The sequence below is a fragment of the Microcebus murinus genome, chromosome 10 (genome assembly GCF_040939455.1).
Source record: "Microcebus murinus isolate Inina chromosome 10, M.murinus_Inina_mat1.0, whole genome shotgun sequence".
Lineage (NCBI taxonomy): Eukaryota > Metazoa > Chordata > Mammalia > Primates > Cheirogaleidae > Microcebus > Microcebus murinus.
This window is the reverse complement of record NC_134113.1, coordinates 76,638,804-76,664,684: the sequence shown is the minus strand read 5'-3', so window position 1 is coordinate 76,664,684 and position 25,881 is coordinate 76,638,804. Positions and strand designations below refer to the sequence as shown.

At 39.1% G+C, this 25,881-nt stretch overlaps 1 protein-coding gene across 10 annotated transcripts in view; it reads left to right on the top strand.

Moving 5' to 3' along the window:
* PPFIBP1 (PPFIB scaffold protein 1) overlaps positions 1-25,819 on the top strand; it is a 167,927-nt gene extending 142,108 nt beyond the window's left edge. For 6 of the 10 annotated variants that reach the window (XM_012739497.3, XM_012739502.3, XM_012739494.3 and 3 more), the window contains 17 exons: positions 4,969-5,084; positions 5,998-6,054; positions 7,301-7,361; positions 7,720-7,749; positions 9,375-9,546; positions 10,026-10,058; positions 12,314-12,464; positions 12,775-12,903; positions 14,710-14,860; positions 15,571-15,682; positions 16,159-16,247; positions 20,017-20,139; positions 20,681-20,806; positions 21,405-21,593; positions 22,879-23,058; positions 23,732-23,797; positions 23,945-25,819. In XM_012739497.3, the coding sequence (XP_012594951.2) occupies positions 4,969-5,084; positions 5,998-6,054; positions 7,301-7,361; positions 7,720-7,749; positions 9,375-9,546; positions 10,026-10,058; positions 12,314-12,464; positions 12,775-12,903; positions 14,710-14,860; positions 15,571-15,682; positions 16,159-16,247; positions 20,017-20,139; positions 20,681-20,806; positions 21,405-21,593; positions 22,879-23,058; positions 23,732-23,797; positions 23,945-24,031 (1,872 nt within the window). In that variant the 3' untranslated portion in view covers positions 24,032-25,819. The remainder of the gene's footprint in view (positions 1-4,968; positions 5,085-5,997; positions 6,055-7,300; positions 7,362-7,719; positions 7,750-9,374; positions 9,547-10,025; positions 10,059-12,313; positions 12,465-12,774; positions 12,904-14,709; positions 14,861-15,570; positions 15,683-16,158; positions 16,248-20,016; positions 20,140-20,680; positions 20,807-21,404; positions 21,594-22,878; positions 23,059-23,731; positions 23,798-23,944) is intronic. The other 4 variants (XM_012739504.3, XM_012739503.3, XM_076007541.1 and 1 more) reach the window with 2 other exon arrangements.
* Positions 25,820-25,881: the final 62 nt, after the last annotated feature.

Sequence of the window (25,881 nt, the reverse complement as noted above, 5' to 3'; positions counted from 1 at the left end):
TGTCTCAAATAAAAAAAAGAAGGAAAAAAAAAAAGAGCTAGGAACTTAAAGGACAAGTTATCTAGTTATCTGTCCCCGAGACAGCCAGCATACAATGGAGGGATAGGCATAATTTAATTGCTGTGGGCACGCCCATGAAAAAGGAGGGATTATGGAAGGCTCACAGGTGTCACTTAGTCCACAGTGATTCTGAAATCCAGCAAGGCTCCTGTTGCCTGTTCCTGGATTAGGGCTCAGTCCTCTGGTCTCTTGGCTCTTCCCTCCAACTCATCCTCCCTTTTCCATAAAAGGAGCCTATATTTGCATATTAGCAGTTTTTTCAGCTTTGTCCCTGCAAAAATGCCCGTAGAGGTCCAAAGCCTCTTTCATTTTCTATTATCTCTGTCCCTCCCTTTGAGCCTAATTTGGTATAATACTTTACGTGTTTGGAATTTCATAGGAATCAATTTATGATCCACCCCATTAGGTAAGAGTGTCCCGGCCCTCGGGACCTTTTGTTACTCTGGGGGGGGGGGCGCGAGGGGGACCGTGCCTGAAAGAGATGGGCGAGAGAAAGGAACGAGACCAAGCAAATGGTTGTCAAGGTCTACTTTACTTGGATTTTTAGTAGGTTTTATATACAGAAACAAGGAAGTAGAAACAGAAAAATAGAGTGGGGGGATGATGGGGCTTGGGTGTGGGCTAATCAGCCCCAATCAGCATCCCAATGGCACCAGAAGCTGTTTGTGATTGATCACTCAACCCCAACCTGGCAGGGGGTCGGGAACAATTGCAGGTAGCATGCCCTGGAGCAAGCACGTCGTGGAATGCATTCTTCTCGGAACTATAGCTGGAGGGCTGGGTGCTATTTTCGTCTTAGGCTATTTTCCGGGGCGAGGCCTGTGCTAGGACTAGTCCTTGGGATGTGGAGGGTCTTAGTCTCCAACATAAGAGCACATCCCCAGATATCTTCACCACAAGCCTTTCTCTACCTTGGGTGTTCTATAAAGCTGTAGTGGAACATCCTGCTGGTTTTAGAGCCTTTAATCTTTTTGAAAGGTTCACTGGGGACAATACTACCTTAAATCTTTCAGAGATGTCAACAAAGGGTTTTATAGCCCATACCTTTGGCTTCCTTTGAAAACTAGGTTTTCCTGGCTGCACCTGTGCTTAATCTTTGCCCTGAAACCATTTCTTAATTTTAGTGTAATTTGTTATCTAGAGAGATTAGGAAGGGGAAATAGTTTCATTGTTTAAACAATCTTGGCTCCCCTTAGATTTAGCAGTTCCTTCTTTGGCCATCTCTCCTCTCAGATTTTATTAATACTCTAGGTAGAAGAAACCAAGTGGCATCTTTACTCTTCATATCTGTTGCAGGTAGTTACATAATGAGCAAAGGGAATTGAATGAAAACGAATTCAAGTAGAAAACAACTTTTCTCAAATGTAAGAGAGGGCTACAATGTTCCATTAATCAAGGAATTAAGGAATAAGAAATACTTTGAAGGGAAAAAAATCTCCTTAATTGTTAAATATATGTTTATACTGAAGGGGAAAATAACGTTTGGCAGCCAATGAGTGTACTGCATTTATAGGCAGGGGCTACTTTATATGTAGGATACACCCAGATAATCTCATCTCCTTTAACTGAAAACAAAAGTCTTTGCTATGTGAATTATAGTTTAATGATAGGTTTTGAGTTTATAACAAGAATGGTTTGGTGAGGATTTCATGAGTTCAGCCACATTTTTATAGAAAAGACAGGAAGGAGATTTGAGGTTGGAGTTGTCAATGGAAAAGAAGCCAAATTCTGTAAAATAATTTAAAGAGATTTATTTTGAGCCAAATTTGAGGATCATGGCCTAGAGCCACGCCCAAGAAGCCTTGAGTAAGTAGACTCTCTGTGGTTGGGTTAGTTTGCTTTTATGCTTTTCAGGGAGACAGGAATTATATGTAAAGTCATAAATCAATACCTAGAAAGCATATGTTGGTTTGGCCCAAAATGGTGGGACATCTCTAAGGTGGTGGGTTTACAGATTGTAGGTGGGTTTAAAGACTCTGATTTGTAATTGGTTAAAGAAATGAAACTAGACTGTTTTAAGTTAAGGAATTCTGTTAGAGACAAGCTGCCAGACCTACACCCAGACATAAGTGATTTGTTATGTAAATCGAGGACCTGCTGGTTTGTCTTGTATAGTCTTAGGCCTGTTAAGGATGTCTTTGACAAGAAGTGGGGGGCACGATGAGGCATGTCTGACTTCCCTTCTCATGGCCAGCAACTCAGTTTTAGGGTATCCCCTTGGCCAAGAGGGGGTCCACTCAGTCGGTGGCAGAGAGCCTTAAGATTTTATTTTAGTTTACAGAGTTAAAGCCTTAAAGTTTGAAAAAGAGATCAAGAAAATGGATCAGTCTGTTGGTGTAGTTATTTTTCCTCCATGATTAGGAATCCAAGGAGATAAATGAACTTCAGGAAGTGTTACGGAAAGCTTGGCACTTGTCCTCAAGTGTCCTCAAGGTTACATCGGAAGAATGAGAACAAGTGGTTGAGGAGGAGGAAAGAGAAGTTTCATTACTTTGATGGCAAAGGGGAAAATTGAAGACTGCTGTCTCAAAATCCAAAATTCCTGTCCATAAGCAGAATTACAGAGTTTTTAGAGGGAGGCCTCTAAACAGCTTCAGGCATTTGCTGTTCAACTATGATTATTCTGATCTGACTCATCTCTAGGGAATACAGTCTCCTAACCTCTGCCCAGACCTTGCCTGGAGAGTTCCACTCTAGCTATCTCCTGTAGCACAAAGAACAAAGGTGATTCCTTTGCCCCTCCAAGCCAGTGGCCTGAGGCAGAGATGCAGGGTTTTTTTTAGTTCTCAAAAAGGATGTTTAAAAAGACAGAAAATATTTTTGCTGTTTTTTTTTCCCCAGGCCATCCCCTCTGTTCCAGAAACAGTGATAACGGCTAAATAAGTTGCCCAGGTTGAATCATAAAGATGCAAACTGCAAAAATCGATAGTGAAATAATCTCCTATTTTATAATAATATAAAATGTGTAACCTTTTGTAGTGTAAAAGATGAAACCACCACTCAGTAACTGAAACAAAAATCACAGAGTTGAATGCATTATTTCCTTAAGTAAGTGGGCTTTGCTGGTCAAGTACATTTTCTTTTTTTTTTAATTTCTATTTTTTTTAAAAAAACGAATAATTTTTTTTTTTTTTTTTTGAGACAGAGTCTCGCTTTGTTGCCCAGGCTAGAGTGAGTGCTGTGGCGTCAGCCTAGCTCACAGCAACCTAAGACTCCTGGGCTCAAGCGATCCTCCTGCCTCAGCCTCCCGAGTAGCTGGGACTGCAGGCATGCGCCACTATGCCCGGATGACTTTTTTTTTTTTTCTATATATATTAGTTGGCCAATTAATTTCTTTCTATTTATACTAGAGACGGGTCTTGCTCTTGCTCAGGCTGGTTTCACACTCCTGACCTTGAGCGATCCGCCTGCCTCAGCCTCCCAGAGTGCTAGGATTACAGGTGTGAGCCACCGCGCCCAGCCTATTTTGTTTCTTTTTTTTCCAGGACAGTTCTGGTGCAGGGTACATTTTCTTTAAGCTGATCATAGGTAGGGATTTTAGAATGCTGAGAGCTGAAGGATTGGTGGATTTACGGTGGCAAGCGTAAATTGACATCAGCTGGAAAGGTGTGGGTACTAAGGCGAGGATGCTTCTGATTGGTTGGTGTGTAGACGTGTTCAGTGATGTGAGTTGTTACAGGGCAGCTTTCAGAAGTGAAAAGTTGTCACTGCTTAGTTAACTTGCAGGAGCTCACTGAGGCAAATTTTGTTCATTTTCTCTGGAATATTTTTTAAAGTGTTGTCATTTATTAGTTTATGATGTGGTCCACAATCTAACTGGTCTACAGTTGTCAAAAATTATTAAAAGCTGAAAAAGTATTACAATTCGTTCAGACCCCGTTTTTAGGATGCACAAAGCACTTGTTTGTATTTTTTTGCTGTAACATTGTTATTATTAAGCAAAAGTGTTTTAAGTGGTAGCCACAAAGTACATTGTAATTGGTTATAATTATACTTTCATCCATTCTGTTATTTGAAATTAGTCAACTAGTTCAGAGATAGAATGATACTTAACTGACTTGAGCAGTGTTCCATGTTAGACTAGTGGTAGAAATTAAAGTCAAAATAGAGCCTTGTAAACAAAGCACGTTACCCAAATCTCATGTTAAATCATTGCAACCCTGTAAGGTAAGCATTCTTCTCCTTTTACCGAGGAGGAAACGCATGCCTAGTGAAGTGACTTGCCTAAGACCACCTGGGCAAGTTGTCAGAGCCAAGATTCCAGCCAGGGCTTAAAGTTGATAGGATTTGCTATTAACTTGCTTCATGGTATTTAGTATATCTTATTCACAATATTCAGTTTTAGGGCCGGGCACGGTGGCTCATGCCTGTAATCCTAGCACACTGGGAGGCCGAGGCGGGCGGATCGCTCAAGGTCAGGAGTTCGAAATCAGCTTGAACAAGAGTGAGACCCCATCTCTACTAAAAATACAAAGAAATTAATTGACTGGCTAAAAATATATATAGAAAAAATTAGCCGGGCATGGTGGCGCATGCCTGTAGTCCCAGCTACTCAGGAGGCTGAGGCAGAAGGATTGCTTGAGCCCAGGAGTTAGAGGTTGCTGTGAGATAGGTTGACACCATGCACTCTAGCCTGGGCAATGAAGTGAGACTCTGTCTCAAACAAAAAAAAAATTCAATCTTATTCAGAACCAACTTCAAAAATCAACGTCCTCCAGAATGTCTCTCTGATTAATGCTCCTTCTGTGTAGATATTTATATTCTGAAATCATTTTATAGACATTAGAGTTCTAAACACAGGTCTATGAGATTTTTATCATGGACTATTTAATCATCTTATTTATGTTTTGTTACTCTGTAGCTTGTGTTTTGTTTGGTTGATTGATTTTTGACTTTTTATAATTACAGTTCCATACCAGCATCTTGAAAGTTTCAATCCCTTCATTATTGCCAGCATCTATAGATGTGGAAACTTCTGAAAATTCAAAGTTGCCTCCCAAGGCTGAGACTTCATTTGAGGAGAAGTATGTCGTTTATGATCTAACATTGCAATGCGAATGTTCAAAAAAGTACCTCAAGGCCAGGCGCGGTGGCTCACGCCTGTAATCCTAGTACTCTGGGAGGCCGAGGCGGGCGGATTGCTCAAGGTCAGGAGTTCAAAACCAGCCTGAGTGAGACCCCGTCTCTACCATAAAAATAGAAAGAAATTAATTGGCCAACTAATGTATATAATATAAAAATCAGCCGGGCATGGTGGTGCATGCCTGTAGTCCCAGCTACTCGGGAGGCTGAGGCAGGAGGATTGCTTGAGCCCAGGAGTTTGAGGTTGCTGTGAGCTAGGCTGACACCACGGCACTCACTCTAGCCTAGGCAAGAAAGTGAGACTCTGTCTCAAAAAAAAAAAAAAAAAGTACATCAGCCAAAGACAAGAGTACATTGCATTTGTACAGGCACAACTTTTACCCAGATTGCAAGAAACAGCAAGGCATCTCTGGTTGGGGGTGGGGAGGAGACGAGATGTAATCAGTTCTGTATTATTGAAATAAAAGGGGTGAAACAGGAAGTAATAGGAGATGAGGCTGGGGAGGTGGGGTGGTCGGGTTAGAGAAGGATTTGAAAGAACTGGGATTTTTACATCCTGGGTTATAAGCAGAATAGTCACAGGCATGTGCCATGAAGCCATTTGGAGGATGGCTATGAAGGAGACAAAAGAGGGATACAGTAGTTTCTCTGTGGGCAAATAGAATTTTTTGCTAACATATTCTCAAATTATTTGTCTAATCTTAAAATTTAAGCCAAATAAAATAAACTATTTAAAAAAATAATTTCTTTTGCATAATTTTTTGTTTTTGACAGTTTTATTCACTTAAAGTATATATGGTCTTTTGCTCATGAAGTTAATAAATCTCTCTTTTTTTTTTTCTTTTAACATTATAGTGATGGAAAAATAATCCTTGGTGCTGCTGTGGAAACCCAGCTATGTGATAGTGTTTTGTAAGTTATATTTTCTTGAATGTAAAAAATGTTATTGAGGCTTGATAAAGAAGAGAGTTCTGTTATATTAATAATTTCTTCATTAAATTGATGAAGAAATTAATGCAGCCATAATGATTGGCTGTGGGTGGAGGTGAGAAGGTTGTAAATTTACAAAGAAATGCTCATTTACTATTATGTCACGCCAGCCTTTTACAAATCTAGCCTATTTTCATCCATTTTCATTTGAAGGCCAGTACTTTTAATTCATTTTTGTACTAATAGTTTAAGTCCAGCAGAAAAAAATATCAGAAGACGATGTGATGGCTGGAAAAGCTAAGATAGGTTTTTTTTTTGCACTTTCAATTTTATAAACTGAACTAATATCTATGTTTATCCAAGTTAAAGTCTGGGTATAATTAAGAGAGTCTATTTTTAGAGCAATACTCATTGCTGAGGTCTTCTCTGTTCTTAGTATCATCTTTTACTTTATTTGGTAGTTGATACTTCTAGCAACTTATATACACATAAATGCAGGAAAATACCTTTTAAAAGTTTATATGTTTATATTATTCTATTTCTTAGAGCAAATACATTCATATTCTCTCTCTCTCAACTGGTCAGATATTCCTGCCTTCAATTTTTGAGTAGCACCAGCTCTATATAATTGAACATTAATTATATGAAAGAGGAAGTCTCTGGATAATTATAGTGTCACTTTGCTTTTTCTAGGATAGCAAATGAATTTTAATGGGCAGAAATAGGGATTCCTCTATTATGCTTTGGTCCGAACTATGAAATGAATTGCTTTGCCACACTCAGAAAAGTGATTCTTTTGTGAATTGAAAAGCAAAACTTTCATTCATTATTTTACTTAGAAGTATTAGATATAAATAATATATGAATATTTTAAAAGTCCCTGGTGTAAATGTATACATAAAAAGGACGCACAGTAAGTTCATGGAAAACACTGGTTTATCTTCAAATATCGACATCACAAGGATAGTCCCAAGTATTTTTCCAGCTATTCTAATATGTGCAGGACATTTAGAGTCATTGGCAGGACAGTTAACCTCCCCTGCTTTTAAAAAAACTAAATGTTGTAATTTAGTTAAGCACATAAGTGACTGCCTGGTTCCAGGTTTTCTTTTATTACCGGGATTCAACCCACACTCAGTTTTAGTTTCTTTCCAAGATGTTCTACTTAGAAATAGTAGTACCACAGCCATTTATTATTAATCCTAATTATTATTACTGTTATTTTTAGAACTTCAAGTCTGCAAAAGTCCAGCAGCCTGGGCAATCTGAAGAAAGAGCAATCAGATGGGGTAGGTGCTGTGTTTCTTTTTTCTGTTATCCTGAGAAGAAAATATCTAGGAATCTTCATCTTTTCCCATTTTGCAAATAAAACTCTTAAGAAGGGCTTGTGGTTTCTCTAAAGGAAAATTATTAGATATCAAGGCTAATGATGAATATTTAGTATGAATATGAAGTATTGAAAGTAGTATGTAAAACCCAAAATGGAGACTATAATAAAACATTGTAGGAAATAAATGAAACGTAAGATTTGATAGCTTAGAAGCAGATGTAATTTTTCTTAACTTATTGAATTAATTGTATGTTACAAAGTTAGAATATATAAAGGATTCCTATAACAACCTTCAATATTGTTGTTGCTTTGAACAGGAAAAGGAGTCTATTCAGAAGACTTCAGAGGTAATTTTTACGAATTACGACATAGGAATGTTTTTGACTTCTGGTACATGTAAATTGCTTAAATGTCTCCAGTAGACCAAAACTTGCAGAACCTCCAAAACATTATGCTAAGTGAAAGAAGCCAGACACAAAGGTTACATCTTCTATGATTCCATTTATATGAAGTATCCAGAATAGATCAGTCCATAGAGACAGGGTGCAGACTGGTGGTTACCAGTGGCGGGAGGAGGGGAGAATGGGGAGACACCATTTAATGGTAAGGAATTTTACTTTCTGATGGTGGAAATGTATTGGCACTAGGCAAAGGTGGCGGTTGCACAACATTGTGAATGTACTAAATGGCACTGAGTTATTCACTTTAAAAATCATCATTTTTGTTGTGTGAATTTCACCTTGATTAGTTATTAAAAAACAAAACTGTTATCTCCCAGTCATGCTATTTGATGTTCTTCATGACCGTAACTGGGCTTCCTTAGACCTCACAGAAAGCCCTTCTTAGCTTGCCAGCAGTTTATTTTATACAACCATTGTCCATCCAAAGCAAACATTTCGGTATTTTTAAAGATGTAATTAGCAGGTGCTCCAGTTCTTCTTACCCTTGATTTTCGATAAATAACCTTTGCAGGTTATAGTCCAAAAGTCAGGCTACTTCTAGATGTGTCTCGTGACTGCTGGTTCTTAGTGCCTGAGTCGCCTGTGGACGGGACTGACAAAGCAGTCAGTGGTGACAGCTGTAATTAAAGTCCTTTTTGCCTTGTCAGTTCAGTAAGTGGTTAAATGTTTTTGCCATCAGTGTTGAGACATTGATTATAATACCACTAAGTCGTGCCATCTATAAACTTTCAGTCTCCATGAGCAGTATTAATGTAGGGTAAAATAATAACCTTAAACGCCTGTATCCCCTCACCCTTCTCTCCACTTCTGCAAAAAGAGAAAACAGTGGGCAAGAGATATCAGAGTAATGAGAACAAGCAAACCAAAGCATGTTTGTATAATACTGAAACAATGTGTAACATACTATATTACTATACTTGCCCATTCAAATAACCAAAAAGCTCAAAATAAACACTTCCTGATTGTGCCTTCATTTTTTTCATTCTTTGGGAAGAATATTTAAAATGACTTGAGTAGAATCTCCTTATATTGCTGGTAGAAAAGCCGAGGAATAATACCGGCTTTCTAGAATAATTATATTGGGCTTCTAAAACTTCCGATGTAGTTTTAAAAGTAAGTGAACTGCATTATAGCCAAATCTGTGTCATGATTGTGAGATAAGAAATCCACTGGTAATTATTCCAGTTATGTGATATCCTTCTGTATTTTGAGGAATGAGGCAAATAAAATTTTAGAATTTTTGTATCCTAAATACTTAAGGCCCTAAACACATTGATTATAGACTTGCGGTGAATGTGTTTTTCTTGTTGCTTTTGTTGTTTCTTGAGCAGCTCTCAGAATTGATTCTTTGAACTTCTGATGTTGCATTTGATATTGGTAATCAATGCATTAGTTCAGTTATTCTTTCAAATAAGTCCGCGCATGCAGCATGACTGTTTAGTGTTGAGCTGGCAGGGACTAGTGATGGTGCACCTTCATGCTGAGATTCGTTATCCTCACCTACTTCTCAGGATAAACCTCCAGCGGAAAGCAGCCCGTTCAGAAGTCTCCCTCCCAAAGCTCCAGGACACAATGCCTCCATGGATGACAACCCCTTTGGCACCCGGAAAGCCAGATCTTCCTTTGGCCGGGGATTTTTTAAAATCAAAAGTAACAAGAGGACAGCAAGTGCCCCAAACTTGGGTATGTGTGGCCAAAATAAATGCCTGTTCCCTAATTATTTCAGAAGGAGGAAAAAAAGAGCAGTCTCTTACCTTCACTTATCTCTTCATTCATTTATTCATTTCTCTTTCTCAGAAACGAAGGTGAATGACTTAGGGGGAAAGTTAGCAAAAAATGCTTTGGAGGATTTCATTAGTGGTGGGAAGATACACAGACTCTCACCCTCTTTCTCCTGTGGTATAAACTTAGTGGAAAGACCTAAAGTCATGATTTCCCTTGACATCATTATAGAGTTTCCTGTCTGTTTTGATATTGGATAAATTAACATTGACAATCCTACTGATCCTGTGCGTAACCTCAGCAGCACAGTGTGGTGCATGCCTTTCCTCCACCGTGTGCATTTCGTGAGGAGGAGTCTGATCCATGTTTCATTTTGTCATCCCCCTGTGTTCTCTCCATTGGGCTGCGTGTGATTGTGTGCGTTGTTGGGATATCTGAAGATCGTAAACGAAGTGCCAGTGCACCCACCTTAGGTATCGTACCCTGCATGCCGGTCTGTGCCAGTGCTGTGCTCCAAACCCATCTCATCCCTGCTCATGGCATCTGTCATCTCTAGAAAGGCAGCTAGCAGCAATCAGAAAATGGAGTTCTTGATTCCAGAGTGTTCCTTTCACTTTCTGCTAAAAAGGACTCTGTGCAGGCTTCGCTTCCAAGTCTAAACGCTGTTTTAACCAATGCTAAGGACACCTGTGAGTAGCACCCAGAGGACCTAGAAATACACAGCATCTCTCTGAGGGCAGGGCAGGATTGTCCTGGCATTGTACCTTCCTGCTCTTTCACCCTTGAAATGCATGTATATCATCACACGCTAACTCCCAAGTCCGTGAAATCCCTTCTTCATACTTACATTTCCCCCACCCTCCAAAAAGAAATGTTTTTAGCCAAATAAGATTTGTAGAAGATGTTGAAGATGATAATTTTAGGCTTCTCATAGAGGAACATTCTTCTGACACTTTATTGCTTGGAAGATGGAGGTAATATCTAGTGACAATAGAAGTACCTGTACATGTTAATGTGGCAAGTCACTCCCCGAAGTGATTTGAGGAGAGAGGCAGCTCAGCAGGGCACGGGACAGCCGGGGGGGGGGGGGGGGAAGTTCTTAAAATAAAAAGTAGCGATATGGTGGTTTCGAGGTGAGAATGAGCTAGGCACCATTGTCAGGGGTGCCTGTACCCATCACGGTTGTAGGGTTTAAACTGGAAAAGTTCCTTTGGGTTTTTCTAAGAGGTGCTGTTACCTCATGTGGATATCTACACATCTATTCACGTGGACCAGCAACCGTGACTCCTCTCTCTTTGTAGGCTTAAAAGTCCAGAATGAACACTGGATGCATAATATCTATTCAGACAACTATTTTCAAATAGTTTTTTTTTTTTTCTTTTTGCATGTTTCTTAGAAGAACTGTATTGTTAATGCTGAGGCAAGTGCTGCTTGTTATAACCTAGAATCACAGCTATGCTTTATAGAAAAGTCAACTTCCGCAACTTGTATATCTTGCTGAAACACTGTTCTGTGATTTTTGTGCAACTTTTACTTTCCTTTATAAAGCAGTAAATCTCACATCGAGGAGAGCAGTAGCCATAGTGTTTGCTAGTGTGGGATCACCCACTGAAGGACAGCTAAAAGAACTAAAATAGTTAAAGCTTAGAGATCTGGGCATGACAAATGTGGGTGTCATTCTTTTAAGGTAAAATCAATAGGCACTCAATCAAAGTTTTCTTTACATCAAAAGAAACACACATGTCTAGTTCCTTGTTCTCGCAGTGCCTAGGACATAATAGGTTGGAATACATTTCTTAAAGAATTGCTAGAACTTGGTAATATATTTGGTGTAAATGCCAAAGGAGAAGGAGGAATAAAAAAGAAAATGACACCAAGGGAGCTGGCTCACGCCTATAATCCCAGCATTTTGGAAGGCTGAGGCAGGAGGATTGTTCGAGACCAACATGGTTGACAGTGTGAGACTCCATCTCTTAAGAAAAATATAGTTTGAATTAGAATAACAGGGGGAGTGTTAGTTAAATACCAAGTAAGAAAATATGAGAGGAAAAGACTCTCGGGGAAATCGGATGGGTTCGTAGAGTCCCAAATATCCCTGGCATACTGAATTGGGAATATTCACATTCAGATATTGAGGCTGGAGAGAGACTTGAGGCCCACTGGTTTTAATGCCACCTACCTGTAAATGAGTAAAGCCATTATTTAGTGCTGAGCTTAGATTCAGGTGAACTTGTCAAGAGATCCTGCAGAGTGAACTGAGAATCTTGGAGCAGAATGGAGGAGGAGAAGAAAACAGGAGAGCTGCAGCAAAGAAGGAACTGTCAGTTGACAGATCTAGGAGAGTGTCAGGACAGGAAGCTAAAGGAGATGATTTTAAAGGATGCAGGAGGTACACAATAGCACCAAGTGCCACAGCAACGTTGAGTCTAATTTTATTAATATTATGAATTCAAATCGAGGAAAGAATATGGCAATCTTATCACACTCTTTTAATCTTCAAAGGAGTTGCAATTTTAAGTTTATTAACTTTACACACAATAAACTGTAGAGTAGAATGCACATTTGTGTTCCATTTTTAATACTTACGGAGTGCCCTTTGTAAATCACTGATATATAGACCAGCAGAAGAAGAATTCTAAACAGTTGCTAACACCAAGAAGATTAGCACCTAATCATGTTCATATCATATTTAAAAATTCATGAAGTCTTTGTTCTGTTCTTGGAATAGCTGAGACAGAAAAGGAGACAGCAGAGCACCTAGATCTGGCTGGTGTGTCTTCTCGGCCAAAAGGTTCCCAGGGGAACAGTCCCTTCCAGATGTCTCCACCATCTCCAGACTCCAAAAAGAAATCCAGAGGTATCATGAAACTCTTTGGAAAGTAAGTAAAAGAGCGAACAAGTGGAGTGGGTCTTGTCTTGTATGTGGCTCAAATGTAGGAATAATTGGAAAACTGGCTGAAAATGGACATGGAATTGTAAGACTTTTCATATTCCTCTTATGGAAAGAAGGTTGTGATTTGGGATTCATTAGCTCATTGGGTCTCAGTTAAAGTTTAAACTCAAACGTCTGTAGTGATGACATACAAAGAGGATAGGCTCGAATATATGTGTTGACTAAAAAATGTTCCGATTAGCAAGTCTAAGGCCTCCTCAGGACTAATAAGGCAATTCGTGTCGTGTCTTCTTCAGACTTAGGAGAAGTCAGTCAACGACATTCAACCCAGATGACATGTCTGAGTCTGAATTCAAAAGAGGAGGGACAAGGGCAACTGCAGGGCCCCGGTTGGGTTGGTCTCGAGACTTGGGACAGTCTAACAGGTAAGAACAGCCAAGCTAATGGACTTTTTGCATATCTACCATTCATCAAGGCCTCATGAGCTCCTGCAGTGTTCGTGCCGTCATTGGGTTAAACAAAGTCGTTGCTTAGCTATGCTTAGCGGGAGGGTCCATCATCTTTAGAGCAGTGCAATTTGTCAGTGGTTGATGAACAATAATACAGAAGGTGAGAGCTATGCAAACTAGCTGAGAAACCAGAGCTGAAGTGTCAACATCTGTATTAGAATGATTCTTGGGCTTACATTTTATGTAGACAGTAATTATAAGTACTCTAAAGCATAGCTTTAGAAAGGTGAGATAGCATAGTGGTTAAGAGCAGGTTCTAAAAGGTGACAACTTGGATTTGATTTCTGGCCTTATGATTTTTCTACCAGTTGGGTGACCTTGAGCAATGGCTTCTCAGGCATGCTCTGTGCCTTAGTTTTCTTATCATAGTAATTAGTATCTACTCGAAAGGGGGATTAGTGCAGATTAAATGAGTTAATATGTGTTAAATATCTGGCAAATAATAATAATAACTGCTCAATAAACATTAGTAATTGATGGAATCTGTGAAAGCACTTAAAGATGTAAATTCTATCAGAATTCTTAGATTTATCAAGACTATGTAATGTTTTACCTATTAAGTCTCTAAGAACATATGGGCATGGTGGCTCATGCCTATAATCCCAGCGCTTTGGGAGGCTGAGGCAAGAGGATCGCTTGAGGCCAGCCTGCCAGCTTTGAGCAACATAGCCAGATTTCATTAGTACAAAAAATAGAAAAAGTTAGCTGGGCGTGGTGGTGCTGCACTCCTATAGTCCCAGCTACCAGGGAGGCTGAGGCAGGAGGAACGCTCGAGCCCAGGAGTTCAAGGCTATAGTAAGCTCTGAACATACCATTGTACTCCGGCTTAGGCAACAGAGCTAGATCATGTCTCTACTAAAAAAAAAAAAAAACAAAACCCAAGACTGCTTCTCAGGCATGCTCTGTGCCTTAGTTTTCTTATCATAGTTCAGGGCTGGTTTATAGGTACAACACTGACTGACTAAGCATAAAAGGGTGGGGTTGGCAACCATAAAGTACAAAGTGTTGATACCAAATCTTTTACAAGTATAATGGGCTAGAAACCTTTTAAACACAGTCCCTCCCATGCGGGCAGAACACCGGACACAGGTTTCACCAAGGAGGAAACTCTCTTTGTCCTTCTTCAAATACCAAATAGTCTCATTTGCCATATGTTCTCATTCAACACAGCAGCCGGGGACCTCCTTGTGCTCACTTAAAAAGAAACCAAAAAGGTCATGTTCACATTTTTTTTCAAAGAGAGACAGTATTTGTGTGTCTCAGTAGACGAAAACAGGAATTTTGCTTTGATTGCTCTTTCAAACTACTCTCAGCGATGGTTTATCACCCTCTTCTCATCAGGTACCATCTGGGGAGAAGCCATAATTCTGCTAAAGTTAATTCAGGTTAGACTTGAGTTTCTTTCAGTCTGATTCCTGTTTGGGAATCCAGTCTTCCAATAACATTGGTTCAGCTTGGCCTTTTTCTGTAGAACACGGTCTTGCTTTATCACATTCAATCTTTTGTGGTTTCATTGAAATACAGACAGTGGTCTTAGAAGGTAACTTTCAATTCCAGTACCACTTCCTCCTCCAATAGGTACTAAAAATGAAGCTTTTCATGGTGCAATGTGTATCATCAGGGAATTCCATATCTATGGCATATACAGTTGTCCAGAACCGATGAAAAGCCAAAGGATTGGCTTTGGATTGTTTTTCAGGCAGTTTACTCCTTTTCCCACAGTGACTTGGATATGCCATTTGCCAAATGGACCAAGGAGCAGGTGTGCAGTTGGCTCGTGGAACAGGGCTTGGGCTTCTACCTGAATTCCGGCAAGCACTGGATTATATCTGGCCAGACACTTTTGCAGGCTTCTCAGCAAGATCTAGAGAAGGTGACTGCTTCTCTATTTTGTTTATAAAATGAATACCAAGGGAAAGGGAATATGAATGCAGGATTGTTTTATACTCCCAAAAGGGATGTGGACAAAGCTAGTAAGTCCTCTTGAAAAAGTTTGAGTTTTCAAAATAGCTTCATGCTCGTTTTATAGCATGGACTTAAAAGGAAGGGCCTGGTCTTGATTCTTTATGAAACATTTAAGCCACTGGACATCTTAATGAAAAATAATTTTATAGGCATAATAATAAGCCTTTAAGCTCATATTTCTCAAAATCATTGTGCGCATTTATCGATGGCCTATCTTCTCAATGTAATATATGCAATTCAGTTTTTCTTTGCAAAAGGAACAAAAAAGCACCTTACACTTTATGTCTAATTATTTAACATCTCCTCCCAATTATTTAACATTTTGTACAAAATCAGAGTAAAATCCCTATTATGCATGCTACAGTTCCTATCTTACAAAAAAAAAAAAAAGAGTCACTAGGGAATGCCTACCACAACACTAAACTAATTGTGGTGGTCTTTGCTTTCTAAGGGCTCTTTGTTCAACAATATTTTACTAGCCCAAGTTACTATTGTAATTTAATGAAGAACTGGGTCTTTAATGTTAGCTTTATTTTGGGGCGATTTGCATTCTTTGTCAGTGGCATCCAGCCTGTATAGATAGCATTATAAATTCTGTGTTCCTGTTCATTGTTTCAGGAACTTGGAATCAAGCATTCACTTCATCGAAAGAAACTCCAGCTGGCTCTGCAAGCCCTGGGATCCGAAGAAGAAACCAATCATGGGAAACTAGATTTCAACTGGGTCACTAGTAAGAGGTTTTATTCTTTAAAATAATAATAATAATAATAATAATAATACTATATATAGCTGCATCTTCTTTTTAAACATTAAGAACAGGCGGCCGGGCGCGGTGGCTCACGCCTGTAATCCTAGCACTCTGGGAGGCCGAGGTGGGCGGATTGCTCAAGGTCAGGAGTTCGAAACCACCCTGAGCAAGAGCAAGACCCCGTCTCTACTATAAATAGAAACAAATTAATTGGCCAACTAATATATATAGAAAAAATTAGCCGGGCATGGTGGCGCATGCCTGTAGTCCCAGCTACTCGGGAGGCTGAGGCAGGAGGATTGCTTGAGCCCAGGAGTTTGAGGTTGCTGTGAGCTAGGCTGACGCCACGGCACTCTAGCTTGGGCAACAAAGTGAGACTCTGTCTCAAAAAAAAAAAAAAAAAAAAAAAAGAACAGGTGTTTGGTGGCCTGGTGATGACACTGTTTTCTCTCTCTTAGGATGGCTGGATGACATTGGCCTCCCCCAGTATAAGACTCAGTTTGATGAAGGACGGGTAGATGGTCGAATGCTCCATTACATGACTGTTGTAAGTGATTCCCTCGTGGAGCTTGGGGGAGTAAAACTTCTTTTTCTCTGAAAAACACAGAAATGGAGTAAGCAAAATATAATGTTTTCACAATGATTCCACCAGAGTTTGAAGGTGTTGCTGAGGAGAGAGGTGGGAACATTTCCTGTGAAGCTTGAATTGTAGCATTTGGTGATTGCAATGGCCTTGGGATAATTTGAAACCCCAATTTAATCTAAGTGAAACCTAACTGAAACCAAGCTCTACCAGAAAATTAATATTATATATATTCAACAGTGTAAACATTCGAGTGTACGCTTTGTCTCGTGTGTGTGTTTTTGAAGTGTACACTTTGAATGAGTGCATTTTATGGTACACGAATTACCTCTCATAAAGGTAATTAAAAATGGAGAGAATGTACAGTGTCGAAGCCCTGGCTGTTTCTAACTTGTGTGTGCAGTGACCACTCGGAAGAGGCTGCCCTTTTGACCTGACACCCACAGGGACTTGTCTTCCATTTTGTTCCTTCCCTTTCACTTTGGACGATGGTTAGGTGAAAACTTCTCATCCTTCTCACTTCAGCCCAGTTCTGCTAGGGCAGAAGTTACTGGGAGTAAAAAAGGAGGGAAGAAGGCTAAACTTTCACTCTGGTTCCTTCCTTATTGTCCATTTCTAGCCTACCAGCCAGTGAGTAGGAGGGACTGTTCCCTACTGTACAACCGTGGGGAGAGATGGATTCCAGCAGAACTTTGTTTTAGATGCCATAGTATTATTAATTTGTATTTAAGTTACTTTTATTTAGATAGCCTTCTGCAAACTAGGCTATGGACCCAACTACCACAAATATCTTCTTCTTTAAATAAATGGAAAGTTTTGAACAGCCAACCTAAGTAGGAATTTCTCAATATCAAATAAATCTGGAGTTCAGCTCATGGGATTTGTTTTCTTCTCTATCATTGAGCCCAAGTCCTTACCTTGGTGGGCCCATCCTGTAAACCTACATGTAATGATATCAATATGTGTAGTACCTTGCACATTTACTCTAAGAATTTAAGAATTTTAAATTCTTAAAATTTAAGAATTTTACTGAATTATTAATTGAGTTATTACCATTATTACCCCCATTTTTTTTGGATGCGTAAACAAAAGAATCAAGAGAGTGGGTAACTTGCTGACCAAGTTACTGCAATTAGAAAGTGACAGTAAGGGGCCGGGCGAGGTGGCTCATACCTGTAATCCTAGCACTCTAGGAGGCTGAGGTGGGCAGATTGCTTGAGATCAGGAGTTCAGACCAGCCTGAGCAAGAGCAAGACCCCGTCTCTACCCAAAATAGAAAAAATTAGCTGGGCATGGTGGTTAATAGTCCCAGCTACTCGAGAGGCTGAGGCAGAAGGATTGCTTGAGCCCAGGAATTTGAGGTTGCTGTGAGCTAGGCTGATGCCACGGCACTCTAGCTGGGGCAACAAAGTGAGACTCTGTCTCAAACAAACAAAAAAAAGAAAGTGACAGAAAGCCATTGAACTCAGGCTGTTTCCAGACCCTTGCTTTTAATAGCTCCCTGTTCTGCCTGGAACAAATTCAGTAAATATTTGCCTACCAATCTAACTGTGAATATATTCTCCTGGGAATGTGAGCAAATTCAGGCTTAAAATCATAAGAAGCATACGGATAACTTCCATGGCTATAAAAAAGTAACACTTTGGAAAATTTAACCCCGGAAGTTCTAGGTCACAAAAAGTCTGTTTTAAGCTGATATCCTGGATTGCATCCTACAACAGAAAAAGGACCTTAGTGGGAAAACTGGTGACATCTGAATAAAGTCTAGTTTAGTTGATTATATTATTGTGTATATTGATTTCTTGGTTTTAATGAATGTATCATGCTTATATAAAATGTTAATGTTAGGGTAAGCTGGGTAAAAGGTATATAGAATACTATCTTTGTCAACTCTTCCATAAAGCTAAAATTATTTAAAAATAAAAAGTTTTTGAAAATCCAAAACTTTTAAAAATCACAAAAAGTTCTGTTTTGATTTAAAAGAAAACAGTCTTTCCTTGTAAGATCCTTTAAAGAATTTCAAAAATAATTAACATTTTAGTTGCATTATAAACATTATACATGTTTTTAATCTGATAGAATTTAGTTAGATGAAAATAGTTTACATTGAAATGTTTGGAATGATTATCCCAATCTTAGATTAAAATATGTTAAATATTAGCCAGGTACCCTGGTTTATGCCTGTAATCCCAGCGCTTAAGGAGGCCAAGGTGGGAAGATGGCTTTAGGCCAGGAGTTCAATACCAACTTGGGCAATGTAGTGAGATGGCCCCTCTACAAAAAATAAGAAAGATTAGCCAGGTGTGGTGGCATGTACCTGTAGTCAAAGCTACTCAGGAGTCTGAGGCAAGAAGATTGTTTGAGTTTAAAAGTTTGAGTCTGGTCTGAGCAACCAGGGTCAGAGCAAGACCCTATCTCCAAAAAAAAAAAAAAAAAAAAGTAAATACCATTCCTAACTTATGAGACACTACTTTTAAGAAATCAATCCATAAAAAGTTCAGGGAATACTCTTTGCTCAGGATCCTCAATAATGTAATCTGAGCCAGGCACGGTGGCCCACACCTATAATCCTAGCATTCTGGGAGGCCAGGGTGGGAGAACTGCTTGAGCTCAGGAGTTGGAGACCAGCCTGAGCAAGAGTAAGACCCTATCTCTACTAAAAACAGAAATATTAACCAGGTGTAGTGGTGTATACCTGTAGTACCAGCTACTCAGAAGGCTTGAAGCCCAGGAGTTTGAGGTTGCAGTGAGCTATAGTAATGCCACTGCATTCTACCTGGGGCAACAGAGTGAGATTCTGGCTCAAAAGAAGAGAAAAAAAAAGAATTTAAACTGATTATCTAATATTTTTATTTTAAATATATTTCTATGGTATATTTTTTCCTCTTTATTTTTCATAAGAAACATGTTATCAGTAAGGTGTGTCTAAAATGGATGTTTTCCTTGTTTATTTTCTGGGTGTATTTGGAAGTAGACTGGTGCTTATCTTGACACTGGCCCCCAAATCACCTTCTTCTGAAATAATTTGTTTTGGTGTGTTTGGTATGTTCGAAAATGTTCCCAATAGCCACAGACTGGTGAAGGTTTTTCAGGGTTGATCGGTCATATATATGATTAGTATAACTTCATTTCTCCTCTTTAACTCTCACCAAAACCTTTACACTGATTGAAATGGTTTTTCCAAAATTGTTCACAATGTCTGCTAGATAAAGCATGATACTCTAGAACCAGAGAATTTTTAGGGCCAGAGAATAGTCTTACAAGAGCAACTATTGTGATTTTCCCTAAAACTATGATATGATGTGCCTTAGTTCAGAAAACCAAGCCTTGATCACCAATGGGCATCGCTTGCTCTTACCTGTCTTGCTCTTACCTGTCTGCTGAAAGGAAAAAGAGAGGGCGGTCTGGCCAGTGCCTAAGGATGTGCTTTATCTTAAGATAAAGTTCTCGAAGCTCAGGAGTAAACAGAAGAATTCCAGAGCCTGTCTGGAGGAGAGAGAAACCACTAGGAGTCAACTTCATTGGGAATGGCATTCATTTGGGGTTCTGGAGAGGATTTTGTTCAGAACAGGAAAAAGGGTTCTGTTACTAAATAAAAGCTTTGAAAACACAGACAAGCCCCTGGGGCCTGTTGGTTTGAGGGGCTCTTCTATTGCAGTTTTCTGAGACTCCCCAAGAGAGTCCCCTGCCACAGGCCAGCACAGTGAGCTCCTCCTCCTGTTCTTTTTTACAGGATGACCTGCTGACTTTGAAGGTGGTGAGCGTGCTACACCAGCTCAGCATCAAAAGAGCCATCCAGGTCCTGAGGATCAATAACTTTGAACCGAACTGTCTCCGGAGGCGCCCGTCGGACGAGGTAGCATCTTAAGACCGAGGCTTCCAGGCAGCACTTCCACGCATGTCTCTGTCCCTGTGTGTCCAATTAAGACCTGTTTCTTCTTGGAGCCTGCAGGGGAAGCTGGTCTTTTCACAGGCTCCAGCCCAGCCTCTTAGACTTCGTTTTTCTGTACTCCTTCCTCCCCACCCGCACCCCCGCATGGTGGTTCCACTTGTGTAACGAAAGTCAAAGATGGTTTTTCAGCGATGCTGCCTCCTTTTCTTGGGTGTATTTTTTTTTTCCTGCCTCCTTAATCCACAGACATAAATATATCACAATAGTGAATCCCTTTCCTAAAGCAGTATTTTATTAGCGTGAAGGAAAGCTTGAAACTCTGTGACTTAAATTCTTTAAAAGACAATTTAAATTAGCAAACACTTTTCCTAGTTTCTTTAAGCATTGAGTGAGATGTTGAGTAACTGTGCTCCATGGGGAAGACGTTTTAGACAGAACATGCAGCTTGATATTTAGGATCCTGTGGTCAACAACTGAAGCTCTTGGTGATTGTTTGTTCCCATAGAATAGCATCGCCCCATCAGAGGTTCAGCAGTGGACCAACCATCGAGTGATGGAGTGGCTACGCTCCGTGGACTTGGCGGAATATGCCCCCAACCTCAGAGGCAGTGGTGTCCATGGTGGGCTCATGGTAAAACTCTCTTTCAATTTAATAATCGACGCATTTTGTTTCCTTTGGTCTAATGCATAGGATATTACCAGTTTGCTTGTCATGATCCTAAAATCATCTGACCCAACCCTCTTGCATTATTTCTAGGAGATCTTTCCTTTCAGAGTATTTTTATTGATGGCACATAACTCTAGATTGCATTTAAGCCCAGTTCTTTTTTATTGTCCTCTTTCATGTTGAATAACATCTAGCCACTGTCTCTCTTATGATCGTGTTTTAAAACCCCTGCAAAGACACAGATTGTATTTCTGCATATTGATGTTGCTTGCTTAAGGAACTGGCTTCCAAAGGCAGCACCCCAAAGAGACAGGAGCACTGACATTGTAATGCCTGAAGCCTGGATTTCAAAACCAGCTCTACCACTTATTAACTCTGGCAAAATGAAGAAAAGATATGTAAATTAAAGGTCATAGTCTGTACCCTGACTGCCTCACTGGGCTGTTGACAAGGTCATTGGAGATAATGGGAATGAAAGAGCTTTGCTAATTGTATAGCACAAGACAAACATGTATGACCCTATGGTGCCTTTTAACAATCTGAATTTTTTTTCCTTTTATAGGTTCTAGAACCTCGTTTTAATGTAGAAACCATGGCTCAGTTATTGAACATCCCACCAAATAAGACTTTGTTACGAAGGCATTTGGCCACTCATTTCAACCTTCTGATTGGTGCTGAGGCCCAGCGCCAGAAGCGAGACGCCATGGAGTTACCAGACTATGTACTACTAACAGCTACTGCCAAAGTGAAGGTTGGTTCAAGCCCTTACCATTTAGTAATTGCCTGAAGCAATGACTCAATTTTGACCATGACCCATTACCTCAGAAGATAAAATATATCTTCTGAGGTTTACTAAGTTTTATAGATGGGTTGAAAGTATATATATATATGTCTTTAAGAGTAATTGAGAAAATGCATTTTGAAGGTTTCTGCCAAATCATTTATTCTTTTAAGGTTAACAATAATGAAGAGCATGATCTTGTTTCTGTGATCAATGTATTGCCAATGCAGAGAGCTTGTGACTTGGGTCCAGATACTGACAGCAGTTGTCCTATTTCCCTATGGATAAGTCAAATATAAGAGGAAGATTTCTCCTTGCACAGGTTCAGCTTGTCTGGCTTATAATTGGCCAGCATGGCAAGTCAGGAAAAGATACTTAAGAAATGATTGAAGGAAGACCAGTGGAGACTGGATATTTCCTAATTTACCTGAATTTGTGGATGTTACCAAATTCAGACTATTTATTTCTTCTTTGAAATCATTCCTACATGTTATCTCAACGAACTTTAATGTGGAAATAAGATTTACCAGCTCCTCCAGATATATGTACTGGGTTATTTTTTTAAGCCCCTTATCTGCCTGAGCACCTTCTCTTTGGATCCTTTTCTACTTTAAGAGATGTGCCAGGTTTGAAACCTCTGCAAGAGTCTGTTAAATTCTGTCATTATTCTGATCACCGTTGCCTTAACAGTCTCAGGGACTAAGATGGAATTTCTCTTCTAAGCATCACTGGCCATTTTCTCTCCAAAGAGTGAGAATTCTTTTAGCAGGCACTTCTAGTCCTGTATGGAAGCAGAACAGGCATAGAAGATAAGCATAGCCTCACCCAAAGAGAAAATGTAGTAAAGACCATTTCATTTCCTTTTGCTGATCTTAGATTGGAAAACCTTGCAAAATTGGATTCAGCCCTGAGAAATCCCATTGCTTTAAGTGCAGTCTAATCACAACTAAGGTTCTTGGCATATATTGCTTATCAGAGTGACTATCCAGCTAGTCGGTGTGGATAAGAATAAGATTAATCTTCTGAGATTTATAACAAGGATCATTTATCATATTTAGATGCATCATTTATATGGCCAGGATGCTGTGGTTTTTGTTATATGAATTTACTCATCCAATTGCTTTTCTCTGTATTACAGAGTGAATGATTATACATGTAGGGGTGGGGAGTTGCCAAAAAAGTTACATGTTATCCGTCCTTTGTCATATGAATTTTATCAAATCCCTGCATGCTTTTGTTTGCTTTTCTTTTAAAGCCAAAGAAACTTACCTTCAGCAATTTTGGGAATCTGAGAAAGAAGAAACAAGAAGATGGTGAAGAATATGTTTGTCCAATGGAATTGGGACAGGCATCAGGAAGTGCATCTAAGAAAGGATTTAAACCTGGTTTGGACATGCGCCTGTATGATGAAGACGATTTGGACCGATTAGAGCAGGTAAATACAGTCCTACATACCTCTTTGAATGTGCTTCCAGCACTCAAACACTAAATGGAAACTTTGTTCACTGTGTCTGCTGATTGAGGATGTTTTCTTCAAATAACTAAAAATAAAGATAATAAAATAATAGTAAACACTTTTAGATTGCTTACATTCCAGGTATTATCCTAAGCACTTACCGTATATTAATGTTCATGGTTATATTAAGACATAGGGAGTATTGTTATCCTCATTTTAAAGATAAGAAAACTGAGGCCTGGAGAAATATGTGACCTGCCCAAGGTCTCCAACCTATCAGGCTGGCTCCAAAGCCTGTGCTATTTACCTATCTTATGCCATCTCAGTATTAGGGAAATCTATGTATTTAAAACAAGTCAGGAATAGACAGGTCATACTCCCTACCTTTTCAGGTTAAAGTCAAGGGACTACACATAGCTTTGGTACTATAACCAAAGTCATTAGACTAGATGTGTCGGTAAAATGTTTCTTCTAATTTTTTCACTTCCAATGGCACTAACGAGAGGAGATTATCATCGAAAGTGTTGTGTTGCTCCTGCCCCATTCAATATCATTTCCATTATTTCTTCTTAGACTTTTTGTTCATTTTGCTGGGCTCTCCTTGAAATTATGAAAGTAGTGAATATGTCACGATGTGGTCTGTTCTTTGCAGATGGAAGATTCAGAAGGGACAGTGAGACAGATAGGTGCATTCTCTGAAGGCATCAACAATCTGACAGTAAGTTGGTACAATGAATTGAAAATGTTACTTTAAAAACATCTTCCAGAATAACCCCAAAGGACTACATTTACATACATTTTGGAGAATGCATAGTTCTGAGCTCGTGGCTCTCAGTGCGTGACTTCCCGTCTCCTTGTTTTCCAGCACATGTTGAAGGAAGACGACATGTTTAAAGATTTTGCAGCCCGTTCCCCCAGTGCCAGCATCACAGACGAAGACTCAAATGTTTGACCCCAGTGCCTGGGTGAACATGAGGAGCTCTTAGTCTTTCCTCCGCTTTCTTCTCTAAACTCTCACAGCATATACACAATAAGCAACGGACTGTATATTGTTTATCGATCCAGCTTTCTGCTTACTGAGAAGTAGAAACGGGAAGCAGGGGAGACGTGCCGATTCTGAAGGTGCCACGCAAAACGAGACACTGGCGAACGAGAGTATAATTGTTTTTCCTCTATTTAATGTAAAAATCTGTGATATATTCTATTTAAAAGTGTTGCATTTAAGATGAGTCCTTTACCACAGTGTTTCCATTCACATCCACAGCATGGAGGATTTGGGGAGCAGGAACCAGTGTGTGCGTGATTTTGTCACATCCGTGTTCACTGCAGCCATCTAAGTAGTATGACGTTATGTGCTTTCAAAATGAGTATGTGGAATTCCTTTAAAAAGCATTCAGTGCACACACTCAATGCCAGCCATACCTCTACTTGCCTCTTACTGTCTTTTTATATATTTTTCTAAATATATGTATATATACAGTACATAGAAAATAGAACTTTTATTTTGTGACATCAGGAAGATGGTGAAAAGGTCACATTTTTTTTTTAAAGATACGGTGATCAAAATTTCCATATGTCAGCTGGTTCCTGAAGAGGTCAGAATGATCTATCTTTCACCGCAAATGAATTTTAACAATGTTGATCATTGAGGCTAAATTAATATATGTGAAATACCCCCTTTTTGATGATGCACCAAAAAAATTGTTGAACAATTTAGGAATTTCAGCCTTAATATTGGATCTTTTTTACCTCATAAGGAAGAACTCGAGGGACATTAGTATACTATTAACTTGAATACATCCAGAAGCCCCTCCCCCCCAAAATTTGTAGAAATAACTTCTGAAGAATCCAAAAACAAAACAAAAGTTTAATTTACAGTGTTAAGTTTCTTTTTTAAGTGTTATTTTTCTTTTTTAAAATACATCATCACATCAAAGTACTAACAGTCTGCCTAAACATATTGTACATTTCTCAGGCTTTCAATGAATGGAGCTTTTAAAAAAAAAGCTGAGTGTTTGTTGGAATACTTTGTTTCAGAGTTCAGAAAAACTGAGGCTGCAAAATTAGTTTTATAATAATGGCTATTTTGCAATGATACAATATAGGTCATGTTTTTCTGTAGCTAGCAATGGGCCCAAATATTCTTTGTAAAGAAAACAGAAAGCTGCAACAGAAAAAATACTGTTTAATGTTTTTTTTTTTAGGAATATTAGAAAAAATTCTGTTTTTTATTCAGTGCTACATAATTACTCATGGTAGCCAACCATGGAAAAGACAGGTTTTCACAAATTAGACTGGGAGTGGGCAGTTCAGTATATGCCAGTGGACTTGGTTATAAACTATATTTGAATATCAGTGGTATTATTTTTTAAGTTACCAGCAAGTTACCAAGCTATTCATCAAGGAACTTGTAATACTAGATTACTATTTATTCATAACTAAACTGATTTAATGCTAATAATTTCTTTGAATCCTACCATTCATTATTTGGTAACTGTATTGGCCTCTTACTGTATTTGGACTTTATTTTAATATGACTATATGTCAATTTGTTGTTAGAACCTGATTGCAAATACCAGGAGACTGTTACAGATGCCAAATATTTTTTATTCAGGACAATATAACATTAACTGATGATCTGTAATAAGGTTAGAAAATTGATGATGTATTTTATCTACAAAATATCATATACTGCTGGGATTACCATATGAAATGAAATAAAGTCAATTGAGAAAATTGCCTCAATTTTATTGTGGTTACTTTGTTTTCCTTTGTTTCTGTTATAGGAGACAATAACACAAA